Source organism: Hyperolius riggenbachi, chromosome 1 (genome assembly GCF_040937935.1).
Source record: "Hyperolius riggenbachi isolate aHypRig1 chromosome 1, aHypRig1.pri, whole genome shotgun sequence".
NCBI lineage: Eukaryota > Metazoa > Chordata > Amphibia > Anura > Hyperoliidae > Hyperolius > Hyperolius riggenbachi.
Genome location: NC_090646.1, coordinates 442,963,721 through 442,982,281, shown reverse-complemented (window position 1 = coordinate 442,982,281; position 18,561 = coordinate 442,963,721). Strand labels below are relative to the sequence as shown.

Below are 18,561 nucleotides of genomic sequence, written 5' to 3'. Positions count from 1 at the left end.
AGCTTTCACGGTTTATTGCTCGCTCATATAACCTACCACCTAAATGAATTTTCGCTCCTTTTCTTGTCACTAATAAAGCTTTCTTTAGGTGCTATTTGTTTGCTGCTGCGATTTTTACTTTTTATTATATTCATCAAAAAAGACATGAATTTTGTCAAAAAAATGATTTTTTTTTTAACTTTCTGTGCTGACATTTTTCAAATAAAGTAAAAATTCTGTATACATGCAGCACGAAAAATGTGGACAAACATGTTTTTGATTAAAAAAAACCCGGTTATTCAGCCTATATTTATTGGTTTGGGTAAAAGTTATAGCGTTTACAAACTATGGTGCAAAAAGTGAATTTTCCCATTTTGAAGCATCTCTGACTTTTCTGACCCCCTGTCATGTTTCATGAGGGGCTAGAATTCCAGGATAGTATAAATACCCCCCAAATGACCCCATTTTGGAAAGAAGACATCCCAAAGTATTCACTGAGAGGCATAGTGAGTTCATAGAAGATATTTTTTGTCAGAAGTTAGTGGAAAATGACAGTTTGTGACAAGAAAAAAAAAAAAGTTTCCATTTCTGCTAACTTGTGACAAAAAAAAAAAAATGAAATCTGCCACGGACTCACCATGCCCCTCTCTGAATACCTTGAAGTGTCTACTTTCCAAAATGTGGTCATTTGTGGGGTGTTTACTGTCCTCGCATTTTGGGGGGTGCTAATTTGTAAGCACCACTGTAAAGCCTAAAGGTGCTCATTGGATTTTGGGCCCCTTAGCGCAGTTAGGCTGCAAAAAAGTGCCACACATGTGGTATTGCCGTACTCAGGAGTATTATAATGTGTTTTGGGGTGTATTTGTACACATATCCATGCTGGATGGGAGAAATATCTCTGTAAATGACAATCTTTTGATTTTGGTTTACACACAATTGTCCATTTACAGAGATATTCTCCAACCCAGGATGGGTATGTGTAAAAATACACCCCAAAATACATTATACTACTTCTCCCGAGTACGGTGATACCACATGTGCGGCACTTTTTTGCACCCTAACTGCGCTAAGGGGCCCAAAGTCCAATGAGTACCTTTCGGATTTCAAGGGTCATTTTGCGGCATTTGGTTTCCAGACTACTCCTCACGGTTTAGGGCCCCTAAAATGCCAGGGCAGTATAGGAACCCCACAAATGACCCCATTTTAAAAAGAAGACACCCCAAGGTATTCTGTTAGTAGTACGGTGAGTTCATAGAAGATTTTATTTTTTGTCACAAGTTAGCGGAAATTGATTTTTATTGGTTTTTTTTTTCACAAAGTGTCACTTTCCGCTAACTTGTGACAAAAAATAAAATCTTCTATGAACTCACCATACTACTTACAGAATATCTTGGGGTGTCTTCTATCTAAAATGGGGTCATTTGTGGGGTTCCTATACTGCCCTGGCATTTTAGGGGCCCTAAACCGTGAGGAGTAGTCTGGAAATCAAATGCCGCAAAATGACCTGTGAAATCCTAAAGGTACTCATTGGACTTTGGGCCCCTACACCGGCGTACCTACCGGGGATGCGACCCCCTCAGCCGCAGGGGGGCCCGGGGCTGCTCTGGGGCCCGCTCACTGTGCGTGGGGGGAGCGCTGCTCTGGACCCCCCAGCAAGGTGCTCAACTGGCCGCAGCGTCTATTAGACGCTGCGCCAGTTCATTCCCCGCAGCCCCACTCCAGCAGCCTGCATAGTCTCCGGCAGGCAGAGCAGGGCTACGGCAAGATGGCCGCCGAAGAAGCCCTACACTGGAGACTATTTGTGTCTCTAGTACAGGGCTTTGGCAGCCATCTTGCCGTAGCCCTGCACTCTGCCTGTCAGCGCGGGAGATGTGCTGCAGGAGGACTCGGGGAGCTGCGAGCCATATCCCGGGAGAGGAGAAGACTTCTGTCAGGTAAGTGAATTGTTTTTTTTTCACAGGTGCATTTTTTTTCAGGTGTCTGCTGCCTACATTACGATTTTCTGGTGCCTGCTGCCCACATTGCGATTTTCAGGTGCCTGCTGCCCACATTGCGATTTTCAGGTGCCTGCTGCCCACATTGCGATTTTCAGGTGCCTGCTGCCCACATTGCGATTTTCAGGTGCCTGCTGCCCACATTGCGATTTTCAGGTGCCTGCTGCCCACATTGCGATTTTCAGGTGCCTGCTGCCCACATTGCGATTTTCAGGTGCCTGCTGCCCACATTGCGATTTTCAGGTGCCTGCTGCCCACATTGCGATTTTCAGGTGCCTGCTGCCCACATTGCGATTTTCAGGTGCCTGCTGCCCACATTGCGATTTTCAGGTGCCTGCTGCCCACATTGCGATTTTCAGGTGCCTGCTGCCCACATTGCGATTTTCAGGTGCCTGCTGCCCACATTGCGATTTTCAGGTGCCTGCTGCCCACATTGCGATTTTCAGGTGCCTGCTGCCCACATTGCGATTTTCAGGTGCCTGCTGCCCACATTGCGATTTTCAGGTGCCTGCTGCCCACATTGCGATTTTCAGGTGCCTGCTGCCCACATTGCGATTTTCAGGTGCCTGCTGCCCACATTGCGATTTTCAGGTGCCTGCTGCCCACATTGCGATTTTCAGGTGCCTGCTGCCCACATTGCGATTTTCAGGTGCCTGCTGCCCACATTGCGATTTTCAGGTGCCTGCTGCCCACATTGCGATTTTCAGGTGCCTGCTGCCCACATTGCGATTTTCAGGTGCCTGCTGCCCACATTGCGATTTTCAGGTGCCTGCTGCCCACATTGCGATTTTCAGGTGCCTGCTGCCCACATTGCGATTTTCAGGTGCCTGCTGCCCACATTGCGATTTTCAGGTGCCTGCTGCCCACATTGCGATTTTCAGGTGCCTGCTGCCCACATTGCGATTTTCAGGTGCCTGCTGCCCACATTGCGATTTTCAGGTGCCTGCTGCCCACATTGCGATTTTCAGGTGCCTGCTGCCCACATTGCGATTTTCAGGTGTCTGCTGCCCACATTGCGATTTTCAGGTGTCTGCTGCCCACATTGCGATTTTCAGGTGTCTGCTGCCCACATTGCGATTTTCAGGTGTCTGCTGCCCACATTGCGATTTTCAGGTGTCTGCTGCCCACATTGCGATTTTCAGGTGTCTGCTGCCCACATTGCGATTTTCAGGTGTCTGCTGCCCACATTGCGATTTTCAGGTGTCTGCTGCCCACATTGCGATTTTCAGGTGTCTGCTGCCCACATTGCGATTTTCAGGTGTCTGCTGCCCACATTGCGATTTTCAGGTGTCTGCTGCCCACATTGCGATTTTCAGGTGTCTGCTGCCCACATTGCGATTTTCAGGTGTCTGCTGCCCACATTGCGATTTTCAGGTGTCTGCTGCCCACATTGCGATTTTCAGGTGTCTGCTGCCCACATTGCGATTTTCAGGTGTCTGCTGCCCACATTGCGATTTTCAGGTGTCTGCTGCCCACATTGCGATTTTCAGGTGTCTGCTGCCCACATTGCGATTTTCAGGTGTCTGCTGCCCACATTGCGATTTTCAGGTGTCTGCTGCCCACATTGCGATTTTCAGGTGTCTGCTGCCCACATTGCGATTTTCAGGTGTCTGCTGCCCACATTGCGATTTTCAGGTGTCTGCTGCCCACATTGCGATTTTCAGGTGTCTGCTGCCCACATTGCGATTTTCAGGTGTCTGCTGCCCACATTGCGATTTTCAGGTGTCTGCTGCCCACATTGCGATTTTCAGGTGTCTGCTGCCCACATTGCGATTTTCAGGTGTCTGCTGCCCACATTGCGATTTTCAGGTGTCTGCTGCCCACATTGCGATTTTCAGGTGTCTGCTGCCCACATTGCGATTTTCAGGTGTCTGCTGCCCACATTGCGATTTTCAGGTGTCTGCTGCCCACATTGCGATTTTCAGGTGTCTGCTGCCCACATTGCGATTTTCAGGTGTCTGCTGCCCACATTGCGATTTTCAGGTGTCTGCTGCCCACATTGCGATTTTCAGGTGTCTGCTGCCCACATTGCGATTTTCAGGTGTCTGCTGCCCACATTGCGATTTTCAGGTGTCTGCTGCCCACATTGCGATTTTCAGGTGTCTGCTGCCCACATTGCGATTTTCAGGTGTCTGCTGCCCACATTGCGATTTTCAGGTGTCTGCTGCCCACATTGCGATTTTCAGGTGTCTGCTGCCCACATTGCGATTTTCAGGTGTCTGCTGCCCACATTGCGATTTTCAGGTGTCTGCTGCCCACATTGCGATTTTCAGGTGTCTGCTGCCCACATTGCGATTTTCAGGTGTCTGCTGCCCACATTGCGATTTTCAGGTGTCTGCTGCCCACATTGCGATTTTCAGGTGTCTGCTGCCCACATTGCGATTTTCAGGTGTCTGCTGCCCACATTGCGATTTTCAGGTGTCTGCTGCCCACATTGCGATTTTCAGGTGTCTGCTGCCCACATTGCGATTTTCAGGTGTCTGCTGCCCACATTGCGATTTTCAGGTGTCTGCTGCCCACATTGCGATTTTCAGGTGTCTGCTGCCCACATTGCGATTTTCAGGTGTCTGCTGCCCACATTGCGATTTTCAGGTGTCTGCTGCCCACATTGCGATTTTCAGGTGTCTGCTGCCCACATTGCGATTTTCAGGTGTCTGCTGCCCACATTGCGATTTTCAGGTGTCTGCTGCCCACATTGCGATTTTCAGGTGTCTGCTGCCCACATTGCGATTTTCAGGTGTCTGCTGCCCACATTGCGATTTTCAGGTGTCTGCTGCCCACATTGCGATTTTCAGGTGTCTGCTGCCCACATTGCGATTTTCAGGTGTCTGCTGCCCACATTGCGATTTTCAGGTGTCTGCTGCCCACATTGCGATTTTCAGGTGTCTGCTGCCCACATCGCGATTTTCTGGTGTCTGCTGCCCACATCGCGATTTTCTGGTGTCTGCTGCCCACATTGCGATTTTCTGGTGTCTGCTGCCCACATTGCGATTTTCTGGTGTCTGCTGCCCACATTGCGATTTTCTGGTGTCTGCTGCCCACATTGCGATTTTCTGGTGTCTGCTGCCCACATTGCGATTTTCTGGTGTCTGCTGCCCACATTGCGATTTTCTGGTGTCTGCTGCCCACATTGCGATTTTCTGGTGTCTGCTGCCCACATTGCGATTTTCTGGTGTCTGCTGCCCACATTGCGATTTTCTGGTGTCTGCTGCCCACATTGCGATTTTCTGGTGTCTGCTGCCCACATTGCGATTTTCTGGTGTATGCTGCCCACATTGCGATTTTCTGGTGACTGCTGCCCACATTGCGATTTTCTGGTGTCTGCTGCCCACATTGCGATTTTCTGGTGACTGCTGCCCACATGGCGATTTTCTGGTGACTGCTGCCCACATGGCGATTTTCTGGTGACTGCTGCCCACATGGCGATTTTCTGGTGAACTCTGCCCACATTACGATTTTCTGGCCCACATTACGATTTTCTGGTGAACACTGCCCACGTTACGATTGTCTGGTGAATGCTGTCCACGTTACGATTTTCTGGTGAACACTGCCCACATTACGATTGTCTGGTGAACGCTGTCCACGTTACAATTTTCTGGTGACTGCTGCTCACGTTACGATTTTCTGGTGACTGGTGCCCACATTATGATTTTCTGGTGAACTCTGCCCACATTACGATTTTCTGGCCCACATTACGATTGTCTGGTAAAATGCTGCCCACTTTACAATTAATTTACAGTGAAACGCTGCCCCATTACGATTATTTGGCACCTATGGGGGGGGGGGCCCCATCCAAATATTCGCAGGGGGGCCCAGTGATTTCTAGTTACGCCCCTGGCCCCTTAGCACAGTTAGGGTGCAAAAAAGTGCCACATGTGGTATCGCCGTACTCGGGAGAAGTAGTATAATGTGTTTTGGGGTGTATTTTTACACATACCCATGCTGGGTGGGAGAAATACCTTTGTAAAATGACAATCTTGATTTTTTTTTTTTGTTTTGTTTTTTTTTACACACACACACAATTGTCCATTTACAGAGATATTTCTCCCACCCAGCATGGGTATGTGGGGGTGATGGCGATTGGGGTCTCAGAGGCAATCAAACAATCACGGGACAATCAAAGCCGATCATGGGACAATCAAATACAATTACAGCACAATCAAATCCATTCACCGCACAATCAAATCTGATGCACTCGGAAGGTGATGGGGGGTGGGGGTGGTGGTGGGAGGTTGGTGGGAAGTGGGGTCTCAGAGGCAAACAATCACGGGACAATCGAAGCAGATCTTGGGACAATCAAATACAATTGCAGCACAATCGAATACAATCGCAGCACAGTCAAATACAATGCACTCGGAAGGTGATTAGGGGGGGGTCTGAGGGCGATTTGAGGGGGTAGGGGGTTGATCAGGAGCCCGCACGGGGCAGACTGAGTCCTGATCTGATGAGAGGCAGACACAGGGGGTTACTGATCAAAGATCAGTTAGTGATTGCTGGGGAGGACAGATGTGAACAATGCGCAGGGGATGCAATCAGGAGGGGGGTCTGAGGGCAATCGAGGGTCTGGGCAGGTGATCGGTTGCCCCCGCGGGGCAGTTATGGTCTGATCTGATGGGTGGGGGTGATGGACAGGTGATAGACAGGTTATCAGAGGGGGATCAGGGGGTAAGCTAGCTGTACACAGATGTATACAGTATACAGGGGGGTAGTCTGGGATGGGGTCTGGGGGTGATCTAAAGGTAGGGGGGGGGAATCAGGGGTGATTAGGAGGCAGTTAGGGACCTAATCTAGGGGATAGCGTTGATAGTGACAGGTGTGTGTGTGTGTGTGTGGGGGGGGGGGGTTTAGAGGGGTGCAAGGGAGCTGGCAGGGGTCTGCTGGGGTGATCAGGGGGGTCTGAAGGCTGGGGTGGGAGATCAGGGGGGGTGTTTGAAAAAAAAAAATGTGTAGTGTATACTCACTACTGCTTCCTCCTCGCTGGTGGTCTCTGGAACAATGAGACCACGAGGCGAGGAGGAAGCATGTATAAAGCACTTTGTTTACCTAACAAAGTGCCTTATACACTTTGATTTGCTGAATTTGTGTATTCCTCCGCCCGCCGGCGCTGCTAATTGGCCGGCGGGCTGGAGGCTAAATCACCGGCCATCGATCCCCGGCGGAGGATCGCGTCACGGATGATGCGATCGCTCCGCCCATGCCCCTAAAAGGACCGCCGCCTCGGTGCGTACGGCAGTCCTTGCGGTTTCCACTTTCCGACCGCCCCTGTGCAGTGGGCGGTCGTTAAGTGGTTAAAAGAGTCTTTAATCAAGTGGACAAGTTGCGGACCATTCTGTCTTCAGATAGTACTTTAACCTCCTGAGCGTTATGCAGCTCAGGAGGTTTTGTTACTTTTAACCTGATTTTTAAATAAATGTGCTAAATGGCTATAAACCCTCTAGCTAGCACAAGTCTCTGGCACCCGCCGCTTACCCGTTTATACATTACCCAGCCTGGATCCAGCTATCGGCGCAGCCTCCCCAGACAGCTCCGGTCTTCACTAAGGGGAGGATCGCAGATGATGTCATGACGCCGCCGACGTCATGCACAAACCCGATCCTCCCCATAGAGAGACCGGAGCTATACCGGGAGGCTGCGCGATCGCTGGATCCAGGGGGGGGGGGGGGGGGGGGGTTGGGAATCGCAGAGGAGCGGCGGGTGCCTGACACTAGAACTAGCTAGCCTAGTGTTAGCTAAAGGATTTACAACCATTTGGCACTTTTATTTATTTATGGGGACTCCAGGGGCCACAGAGCGGTATGCCCAACAAAGTGTCAGGCATACCACTGAGGAGGTTAAAAACCACACAAAAAAACACCTTAGTAATATTCATACAGTGCTAGAACACTTATCTGATCATTACAAATGATCAGATGCTTACTAACAAACATCTGACAAATACGGGATCCTAAGGCTGTGTTCTTACTAGAGCAAATGCAAAATGGACATGGTTAGCGCATCCACCAGACCAGCATGGGGCTCTCCATAGGCTGCATTAGACCAATTCTCCCTAGCAACAGGGAGAACTTTCATTGGTTCACCATGAACCAATGAGAATTTTCACTGTTGTTGAGGATTCCCATTGACCTTTTGCAGCCCAATTGGGATCCCCATGCTTTTTTCCTGTGCTTGGGGCAGATGCAGACACATCCGCCTGTTCGGGATTATCGTGGACTGCACAGAAGTGTGGTCCGCTTACTGCAATGGATCCATTTCAGCGTGACAAGTGGAACGGCTCCTATGTATAACATAGGAGCCATTCACTGTCCGCTCTGCAATGAGGGCAGAACGGACAAAATGTCCATTCTCGGCTCTGGTGGGAACAGAGCCTAAAACAGGGAAGAACTACACCATCAGGTGATAAAATTCAACTAGCAGCTTACAGATGCCTGAAATAAGACCAAACATTGGTAAATCCATGAAGCTCTGAAACCTTTACTAAATTACATTGAATTCTACACTTTATATTTTTTAAGATGTGGAAATTATTTGTGGATCTTACGTAGGTACATTTTTCAGATAGTCTAAATTGTCCAGTAGTTGTTATGCAAAATGACTATCTCCTGAAAGAATGATTACGGTTGACCTGAACTACTGCACAGGACAGCAGAGGAACAGAGAAATGCACCCTGTATGTATTTAGAGTTTTGCCTGTCCAATTCCCCTCATCTGTGACTAATCAGAAGTGTAATTTGATCTCTCAGTTGTGTCAGCAGGCTGCTTCGGCAGAGCAGCTACTTTCTAAACACAGGATGTTAAAGGACAACAGAAATGAGAATATGGAGGCTGACATATTTATTTCCTTTTAAGCAATACTAGTTGCCTAACAGCATTGCTGAGCTACAATATTTGGCTGCAGTAGTGTCTGAACAACACCAGAAAAAAGTATGCAGCTAATCTTGTCTCATCTGACAAACATCTAATCTGCTGCATGCTGGTTCAGGGTCTATAGCTAAAAGTATTAGAGGCAGAGGATCCGCAGGATACCCAGGCAACTGGTACTATTTCAAGGGAAATAAATATGGCAGCCTCCATATCCCTCTCCTTACAGTTGTCCTTTTACCATATGTCTGCTTCCATGAAAGCAGGAAGCAGAAATCCTGCATTAATTTTTCAGTGTGTCTATCAGCTGTAACAAAATGTTTTTCTTTAAAAGTTATTATGCTGTTGCTTATCTTTTAGAGCAGAGAGGAAGTTCTGAGTTCAGATGTGCTTTAAGTGTCTTTTGTCCAACTACTGGGTTACATCTAGTTTCCATGCACACATAAACAATGCATATAACAGATGGGCCCCTAAGGCCATTACATATTTAGGTACCAAAATCTCGAGCAACCCATCAGAGCTTTTCTCCCTTAACTACGCCCCCTTATTATCCAAGATTAAATTGGTTCTCAAGAGGTGGGATGTGGCCAAATTTACATGGTTTGGCAGAGTCAAGATCATTAAGATGAATGTGCTCCCCCGGCTCCTTTATGTTTTCCAGACTTTACATATCCTGGCCCCTGTTTCTTTTTTTTAAAGAAATTAGATTGTGCTTCAGGAGGTTCATCTGGTGAGGCAAACCGCCTAGACTTAAATATGCTTTGATAACACAACCAAAGAGCTTGGGCAGCATGGCGGTGCCAGATATGGCGTTATACCATGCTGCTGCTGTTTAGCTTCGAATAGTGGACTGGCACCGACATGGTCCGTTTAAAAGGTGGGTCGAGATGAAGAGAGATTTGGCTGGTTCCCAAATATTGCATTTACCATGGGCAGGAAACATTGCCTCTTCTCTGGGAACCTTACACCCATTGATAGGTGATACAATAAAGCTTTTTCATAGACTCAATAACTCTCTCCAGCTCTCCCCATGGCCATCTCCAATGATCCCATTATTGGACAACCCTGGATTCCCCCTGGGAGTATGAAATGAAGCATACAGACATTGGAGGGAACCCCCTCTATTAAGGGCTTACGACCTGCTGGTCTATGGCGAGTGGAAGGACATCTCAGCCTTACGCACCCAATTTCAAACTCCGGCTCTAGACCACTGGTCATATTTACAATTTAAGCATTATCTCCTTAGTTTGGCCCCCAGAAGCTCCTTAGCCAGAAACCTTACCTTACTCAATTTGAAAGGCTATGTAATGGCGAGGGATTCGTATCTAGGGGAATTTCACAGCTGTACTCTCTGCTTCTTGTTAACCCAGATCTGTCTGATACCTGAAAGGTAGCCATACACTGGTCGATTTGCCATTAGATCGACCAGCTGACAGATCCCTATCTGATCGAACCTTTTTAGAGAGGGATCGTATGGCTGCCTTTACTGCAAACAGATTGTGAATCGATTTCAGCCTGAAACCGATCACAATCTGTTGAGCTGCTCCTGCCGCCTGTGCACCCCCCCCCGCGCATACATTACCTGACGCTGGCTCCCGGGCGTCTTCTCCGCGCTGCACCGCACCGCTCTGTTCTTGCTCCATCCCGGCGCTTCCTGTGTCACGCCCTCTATTTGCACTTCCTGGTCACTGCAGTGACACAGGAAGCGCCGGGATGGAGCCGGAACAGAGCGGTGCAGCGCGGAGAAGACGCCCGGGAGCCAGCGTCAGGTAATGTATACCTGATCGGATCGGCCGCCGCTAGCGACGCGCACCCTACCCGCGGGCGATCGAGGGTAATTTCCCGCACGGCGCGATCGACGGACCGATCCAATTTCGGGAGGAAATTGGATCGGCGGGTGCGTTTAGCGCGAACGATTGGCAGCAGATTCGATCCCAGGATCGAATCTGCTGTCGAAACGGCCGCGAATCGGGCCAGTGTATGGCCACCTGAAAGCTCCATTGGGAGCAAGCACTGCATAAAACCTTTTCGGAAGATCAGTGGTGTAAGATTCTTATCTTATCGCAAAAATCTCAGCTAAACTACAAGAGTCTGGCTACAGATTACTCACGCAATGGTTTATACACCCGATAGATTGCAGAAGTCCTAATTGTTGGCGCTGTTTGACACATAGGGGCACTTTAGTACATATCTATTGGGAATGCTCAAAATTGATCCCCTTTTGGGATAAGGTTAAATCTATAATCACAAAGGTCACAGGAGTGGACTCTGCAGACGACCCCTCATACTATCTTTTGCACAATACCCCAAGACGGCTAGCTAAATATAAGAAATCTCTCAAATCTCTCTCAAAGCATTTGATCAATGCGGCGAGGTTGCTTATCGCTCATCACTGGAAATCGACGCAGACCCCCCCCCCCCTCCTGTGACTGAGTGGATTAGGGAAATCCAACATATTAAACGGATGGAAAATCTGACCCAAACAATGCATAAGCGGCACAAACAATTTAGCCGTACCTGGGCGCCTTGGCATGAGTATGAGGAGTCTGACAAGTTTAAACAGCTGATGACTCCTGAATATGGGCAATGTTACGATCTATCCCCTCCCCCCCGATGTGAGTGTTGTGAAGATATAATATATTGCACCATGGAGGTGATGTTGGTTCTCTCCATGTATTGGCAGCCTTTGTGCTCGGTTCCCTACATGCCAGTCCCTGGTCTCTCTCTCTTTTCTTCCCTGTTCTCTTTCCTTACTCTTTCTCCCTCTAAACTGTGCTACTTGTTCTCTCCCATCTTCCTTCTATACCCTCTTTGGGTAAGATATCAATATGCTGTATCTAGGGTATTAGCGGTGTCCTAGGCTCACCTCAGATTAGGTTTTGTATACTTGCCTCCAGATTGTATTATAGCTCCTAAAGGTTCGTATACACGTCCGATAAAGATCGTTCGTTACGAACGATTCGTGACGTTTACACGATATTCAAATTAGACCGAAAAGATCGTTCGTAATGAACGATTGTGTACACACGTGAACGATATAAGTATAAAGTACTGAACAACGAACTATAAAAAAATGCGTGCGCAAACGGAAGTGACGTTATGACAGGCAATAAGAACATGCGTACTACTCCACAGATAATCATTATCGGACGATCTTTGTACACACTACAACGATTGAACGATTATCTTTCGAAAAAAATCCGCCGGGTTGGATCGGTCGGATTGAATGATAATGGTCGTTATCGTCCAAAAAAAAACGATCGCTGGAAAATGTGGAAAGCACGATTATCGGTCCGATTGTCGTTATCGTTCGTTTTCGAACGATCGTTATCGTACGTGTGTACTCAGCTTTAGTCGGGTTGGAACTCAGGGAAATGATTCCTTTGGGCCCTGGGCCCTCCTCTTTATCACCATCTTCATGAGCCACAGTGTGGTAATTAGCATTAAAGAGAACCCGAGGTGTGTTTAAAGAATGTTATCTGCATACAGAGGTTGGATCTGCCTATACAGCCCAGCCTCTGTTGCTATCCCAAACCCCACTAAGGTCCCCCTGCACTCTGCAATCCCTCATAAATCACAGCCATGCTGTGAGGCTGTGTTTACATCTGTAGTGTCAGTCTCGGCTGCTCCGGTCCCTGCCTCCGTCCTTTCCCTCCAATCAGCAGGGAGGGAAGGGATGCAGGCAGGGACTGGAGTTCTGCAGGAGGCGGGGAGAGCAGCAGACTGACACTATAGAGATAAACACAGCCAGCTCTGACAAGCTGTTTGTCAGCAGCGTGGCTGTGATTTATGGAGGGATTGCAGAGTGCAGGGGGACCTTAGTGGGGTTTGGGATAGCAACAGAGGCTGGGCTATATAGGCAGATCCAGCCGCTGTATGCAGATAATATTCTTCAAATCCACCTCGGGTTCTCTTTAAGGCATAGCTCTATTACTTAAGCTTACCATTTCTCCCGGTTAAATGTTAAACATGATTTTCCATGGTTTAGGTCATGGGTCTATGATTATCATTGGTGCTCCATGGGAGCCGCTCTTTCTCCCTACAGTTTGCTGTTTTTTGTAGATACAGACGTTCCTTCACGGCACTGGCCGTGTAAATTGCTTCTTTATTGCTTATTTTCCTATTTTTGCTTTATGGAATGTCTGTAATGTATATTGAGAGATACTGTGAATAGCTTCTATTGCCTGTTACTTTTAAAAATAGTTTTTCTAAAAATAAAGAATCTTTTTTTAAAAAATGCATATAACAAAGTATTGTAGAGATCACCTTGTAAATTATACCTATAGACAAGATAGCTTGGTATTCACAGCATTACTAAAACTCCGGCCACGTGCTTGATCGCTGTAGCCTGAAACAATCATGAGTGGGCCGAGAATAGTATATATAAAAAAAAAAAAGACGACGATAAAAGACGATAGTCCGTGTAGACCAATTCGTCCTGGCGGATCGGTTCAGACAATAATCGGTGTTAGTTGTTTATATCAAAACGATAATCACTCCATTAAAAAAAAAACTCATGTGTTGCGAATTTAGAACCTCTGGGTCCTCATATTTGTAATTTTTGCTTATGATCTGCAGACTGTTGTTGAATTCAACCGCACTCCAACGTCGTTCATTCGTTGCAAACTGGCATGGACTGCTCGTTATTTAATGACATAATTGAGCATGTGTACTTTTAATAACGTGATAGAAGAAGGGACTCCACAGAGCCAAACTTGCGTTTGAAAATGTATTGAGCAACTCACACACTACAGATTACGAGTGCACAGACCCTTCCTCAGGTGAGATCAGCATGCATGACTTACGGATATCTCGAAAGTGAATGATGAGCCTGGCCACCAATGACAAATACTCCTCCTGTAATCAAAAAGAAAGATCAGCCAACACATAAAAAGTTGTTCTACATGATAATAATAATACTACAGATCACTTAAAGAGAAACTCCGACCAAGAATTGAACTTTATCCCAATCAGTAGCTGATACCCACTTTTACATGAAAAATATGATTTTCACAAACAGACCATCAGGGGGTGCTGTATGACTGATTTTGTGCTGAAACCCCTCCCACAAGAGGCTCTGGTACCGTATGGTACTCTGGGCAAACTGCCACAATATAACAATGACACACACAGGAAATGGCTGTTTATAGCTGTCTGTTAAAGCCAGAACAGCTACATAATCTGCCCACAGTAACAATGTCACCATGTAATACATGTCAGAATGTGAATCTGGGAGAGGAAAGATTTTACAATGAGCAAACTCTGACTAAATCATGTATACATAATTATTGTAAAAATTAAGCACCTTTTTATATTAAATTATTTTCACTGGAGTTCCTCTTTAAAGTCTTTACTCTCAAACCACTTCCTCAGATTGTGTAATAATTAGGCCTTCACCATAATTTTTTTTTCTGCAGCAATTTCTTTAGAATTCATAAGGAAAAAGCTGATCATGTAGGCAGCACGGTGGATAAGTGGTTAGCACTCTCGCCTTGCAGCGTTGGGTCCGCGGTGCGAATCCAAGCCAGGTCAACATCTGCAAGGAGTTTGTATGTTCTCCCCGTGTCTGCGTGGGTTTCCTCCACATTCCAGTTTCCTTCCACATCCCAAAAACAAAGATAAGTTAATTGGCTTCCCCCCTAAATTGACCCTAGACTATGATACAAGCTCTACACGATATAGACATATGACTATGGTGGGGACTAGATTGTGAGCCCCTCTGAGGGACAGTTAGTGACAAGACAATATATGCTGTACAGCGCTGCGTAATATGTCGGCGCTGCATAAATACTTAAATAAATGTGAACTATCAGTCGCTAGCAAATAAAGCTCAATCTGTTTGGTGAAGAGCTTACTATATATACACTCAAGACCTAACTGAGCCCCTTGCCTCCTCCCCCATTTTATCTGAGAGAATAAGGAAAACATGGCTTACTCGGCTATAAACTGAGGGGACATTTAATGACTTTTGCTAATGCCAACACTGGTTAGACACTGCAGATTATGCACAGTAGAGCACTCCCACCTGATATGAAGCAACTGCTGCCCCCACTGTACATCTGCCCCCTGCCAGATTCTATATGCAGCCACTTGTGACCAGTCACAGTGTCTTCTAGGTCCCCACTCTGCACTAAAGCTTGATTTCACCTTTTGCCCATACAAAGCTTTCCACAGGAGTAGATGGTGAGATGGTACAAATGGAGAAGTCTCCCTGCCCAGCACTGGGCAATCTGAGGCAGATCAGAGGGGGTTACAAATAAGATGGGGTGTATTAGGGGGTTGCGCCGCTGTACGATTTCTAAAATAGCCTCAATATAAACAAACAGACGCAGTCTGACCTAAACATCTTGGTTAAGAGTGGTGTAAAGCCAGGACCCTGTTACTGCTCTGATGTGGGGCAGCAGCATCAATGATCCAAACTAGGTGTTACTACTGTACTACTGTATGTGGCTTTTGTACTGAGGAATACCTGCATTAGCAGAGTCCATATCCAGTCTATGTACCTGGCACTCCAGCTGACTGTGTGCTCTTACTAAAGACTGAAAGTCTTCCTTCAACTGTCAGTCAGAAACACATGGTCATATCCCCATAGCCTTGCCTCCCCAGTCATGAACAATACAAAAGGGCAGCGTTACAACATGCAACAAACTGCAGGTCCTTCAAATATGCAAAATCAGTAAAAAAATAAAAAATAAAAAGGGTCAACCAAGACCGGTACACCACCATATATAATTTTGGCATCACATAGAAATATCTTTAAAAAAATAGTTTGCAAAGCTGATATGACTTTTGCTTTGCCTAAAAGGCCAACAACCCAGAGCTGCCTCTTCAGAGTTGTCATGGAGACTATTGTTTGCAGGTGCTATTGTATTAACTGTCAAATGAGGTCCTGTGATGTGTCCTTTTCCCAGGAGACTCCCTGTATTGTGTCATTTGCTCCCTCCTTGTGTCCTCCTACGCTCTACCTAAATAATGTAAAGCAGCAGCGCGGCTCACCTAATCCAGTGGCGATCAGAGACCTCTCCCCTTGACCAGATAAGCAGAAGCCGGCACTAGGGGAGCCGTGAAAGAGGAGGTCTCTGATCGCTGCTGAAGCCAATGGATTAGGTGAGCCCACTGGCTGTGCTGCCACTGCTTTACGATATTCAGGGGGAGTGGACACATGAGGGAACAGAAGGGGACACAATAATTAGGGGAGGACTTCTACAAGATGCTCCTGAACCATGGATGCACCAGGTTTCATTTATTTTTTTCCCCCTGGTTCTTGCTCTCAGAAACTAGGAGCGACTTATAGCCTGGAGTGTTGTATATGTAGAAAAATACAGTGATTGCCATTTCAAGCTACATCAGTCATTTTATACATTACCAGTGTGTATATCCATGACAAAAAAAAAAAAAAAACAATTTGACCAAAAATATATCTAAGTGACCCCAAACTTTTGAACATTGCAGTATATTCAAATATTTTAAAGAAAACCTGTACTGAGAAAAACGGCCCCTGGGGGGGTACTCACCTCGGGTGGGGGAAGTTTCCGGATCCTATCGAAGCTTCCCCCATTCTCCTGCATCCCACAGGGGGTCCCGCTGTGCCCCTCTAAACATCAGCGATGTAAATATTTACCTTCCCGGCTCCAGCGCAGGTGTAATAGCGGCGCTGCGCTCCGAAGTAGGTAGGAATAGCCGATCTCAGTCGGGTCCGTTCTACTGCGCAGGCGCAAGTCTCCAGCGCCTGCGCAGTACAACGGACCCGACAGAGATCGGGTATTTCCGGCTCCGAAGTAGACGAAAAAGCCGAAACAGCGCCCCCACTGGAGCCTGGGAAGGTAAATATTGAACAGGCTGACGGATTTGTTGGGCCGGCTGCAGAGAGACCCCCGTGGGACAGAGGAGGACAGGGGAGCCTCATTAGGATCCTGAGGCTTCCCCCTCCCGAGGTAAGTACCCCCAGGGGACGATTTCCTTGTTACAGTGTGTCTCTTTAATGCTAAAATGAAGGCTATTCAAAGCAAAAAAAAGTGCATTTTGAAAATAGAATTAATGCTCACATTATGCATTAAGAAAAATTTAGCCTGGACTACAGTTCTAAACCATTCTTTAAAAAATGAGTAGAAAGCATGGGTGTATCTCAAGCAGTGGTGAAAAAAAAAAAAAAAACAGAACAAAAAGCAACATTTTAAGGATATTTTAAAAATTGTGGGCTAAATGCATTTTCATCAATATATAAATAATCCTCAGGATGCATCTTTAAACTCCATTCTTATAGCTCATCACTTTCGGGTGACTTAAAATTAAGTAAGTTTTGCTTTAAGAAGATTGCTACAACTGTTACCTGATCAGGAAATATATGGAATTCCCCAAACCGTACAAAGAAAAAAAAGCTTCTGTACTTTCCCCCACTTTCTGTGAGATACTTACACGTGTTTTAGCTTTCAAAAAAACATGGCTCTCCATCTCTTTGCTCGTCTTGTTGTGAGCAACTCCTGCTTTGCGCATGGCCTCTTCACTGCAAAACAGAAAAAAAAGAGAAGGTTAATGATCTCTATAGAATAGACGATAAAATATAAACTGTACCAGGAAAGGAACATTTTTAAACAAAGTAAACTTCCTGGATATGAATGGGTCAAGTACACTGAATGAGGAAGTTGTATAAAACAGAAACAAGTGCAGTAAAAGCTCATTAACAATGCAGTCAAGGGCAGACATGTATAAGCAGGACAATTGCAACACGTCCGCACATGACTCATAGGAAACTGCATTACAGGCTGAGTAAAATGATGCTAAGGGTAATATTAAATAGAGCAGCAGATTTGGAGCACTCTTCCTGACTCAGACTAAATGACATTACGTCATTAATGTTGACGGAATATACTGGCACTTTATAAATCAATGATGATAATAATTACATGACTAGAAATCCAGCCATCAAGAAGGTAGTCCCAGGTTAACGAATGGGACTGTGGGTTTGTTTTTAACCCAAATTCCTAGTGCCGTAATGACTTGATCAGGAGAAGCCAGTACTAGGGGGAACAGTGAGGGTGACAGGACTCATCTCAATGCTGGAGGCGCCACCAGCACAGGTGAGACAAGCATTGCTGCTTCCACTGCCCATACTCTGAAAAAGGAACGGGGCTGGGGGAGAACAGGGGAATCCTGGACTGCACAAAGTCATCGCCACAGATCAGCATGGGGTTTGTACGTCCGGTGTTTGAAAGTAGAGTGCTCCCTGTATATTATTTCTATAGGTTGATCACTACTCGGTGTGGCGGATCGGCGACGAGTGGCGGCGATAGAATGTTACAAGCAGCTAGCTAAGTGCTAGCTGCTTGTAACAAAAAAAAAATTATGCAAATCGGCCCAGCGGGGCCTGAGAAATCCTCCTGCGCAGGTTACCCTGAGCTGAGCTCGGGATAACCGGCAAGGAGGTTAAGACACAGTACTGTAGTATATAAGGTTTCCACAGTATACTGCGGTTTGATTGTGCATGGTGATCAAACCATGCACAATCACGTTTTACCAGTTTTCAGGGGCAGGGTGTCGTAGCGGAGGTGATGCGACATAGCGGCGCTGTCACAAGGAGATGGAACACAAGAACAAGAAGAAAGAAGCAGGTACACACGCGCAGGACCCGTCGGCAAGTATTTGTACCCCCCACCACTGCAACCCACATTGGGGTGGAGGACATTATTTAATGCAAGGGGGGCCCCGGGTCCAAATAATTTAATACCACCGA

At 46.7% G+C, this 18,561-nt stretch overlaps 1 protein-coding gene across 3 annotated transcripts in view; it reads right to left on the bottom strand.

The window, feature by feature from the left end:
• The window catches only part of MED15 (mediator complex subunit 15), a 76,061-nt gene that overhangs the window by 38,137 nt on the left and 19,363 nt on the right, over positions 1-18,561 (bottom strand). For all 3 annotated transcript variants that reach the window (XM_068238265.1, XM_068238260.1, XM_068238268.1), the window contains exons 2-3: positions 17,247-17,334; positions 13,637-13,688 (exon numbers count right to left, since the gene is read on the bottom strand). In XM_068238265.1, the coding sequence (XP_068094366.1) occupies positions 13,637-13,688; positions 17,247-17,334 (140 nt within the window). The remainder of the gene's footprint in view (positions 1-13,636; positions 13,689-17,246; positions 17,335-18,561) is intronic.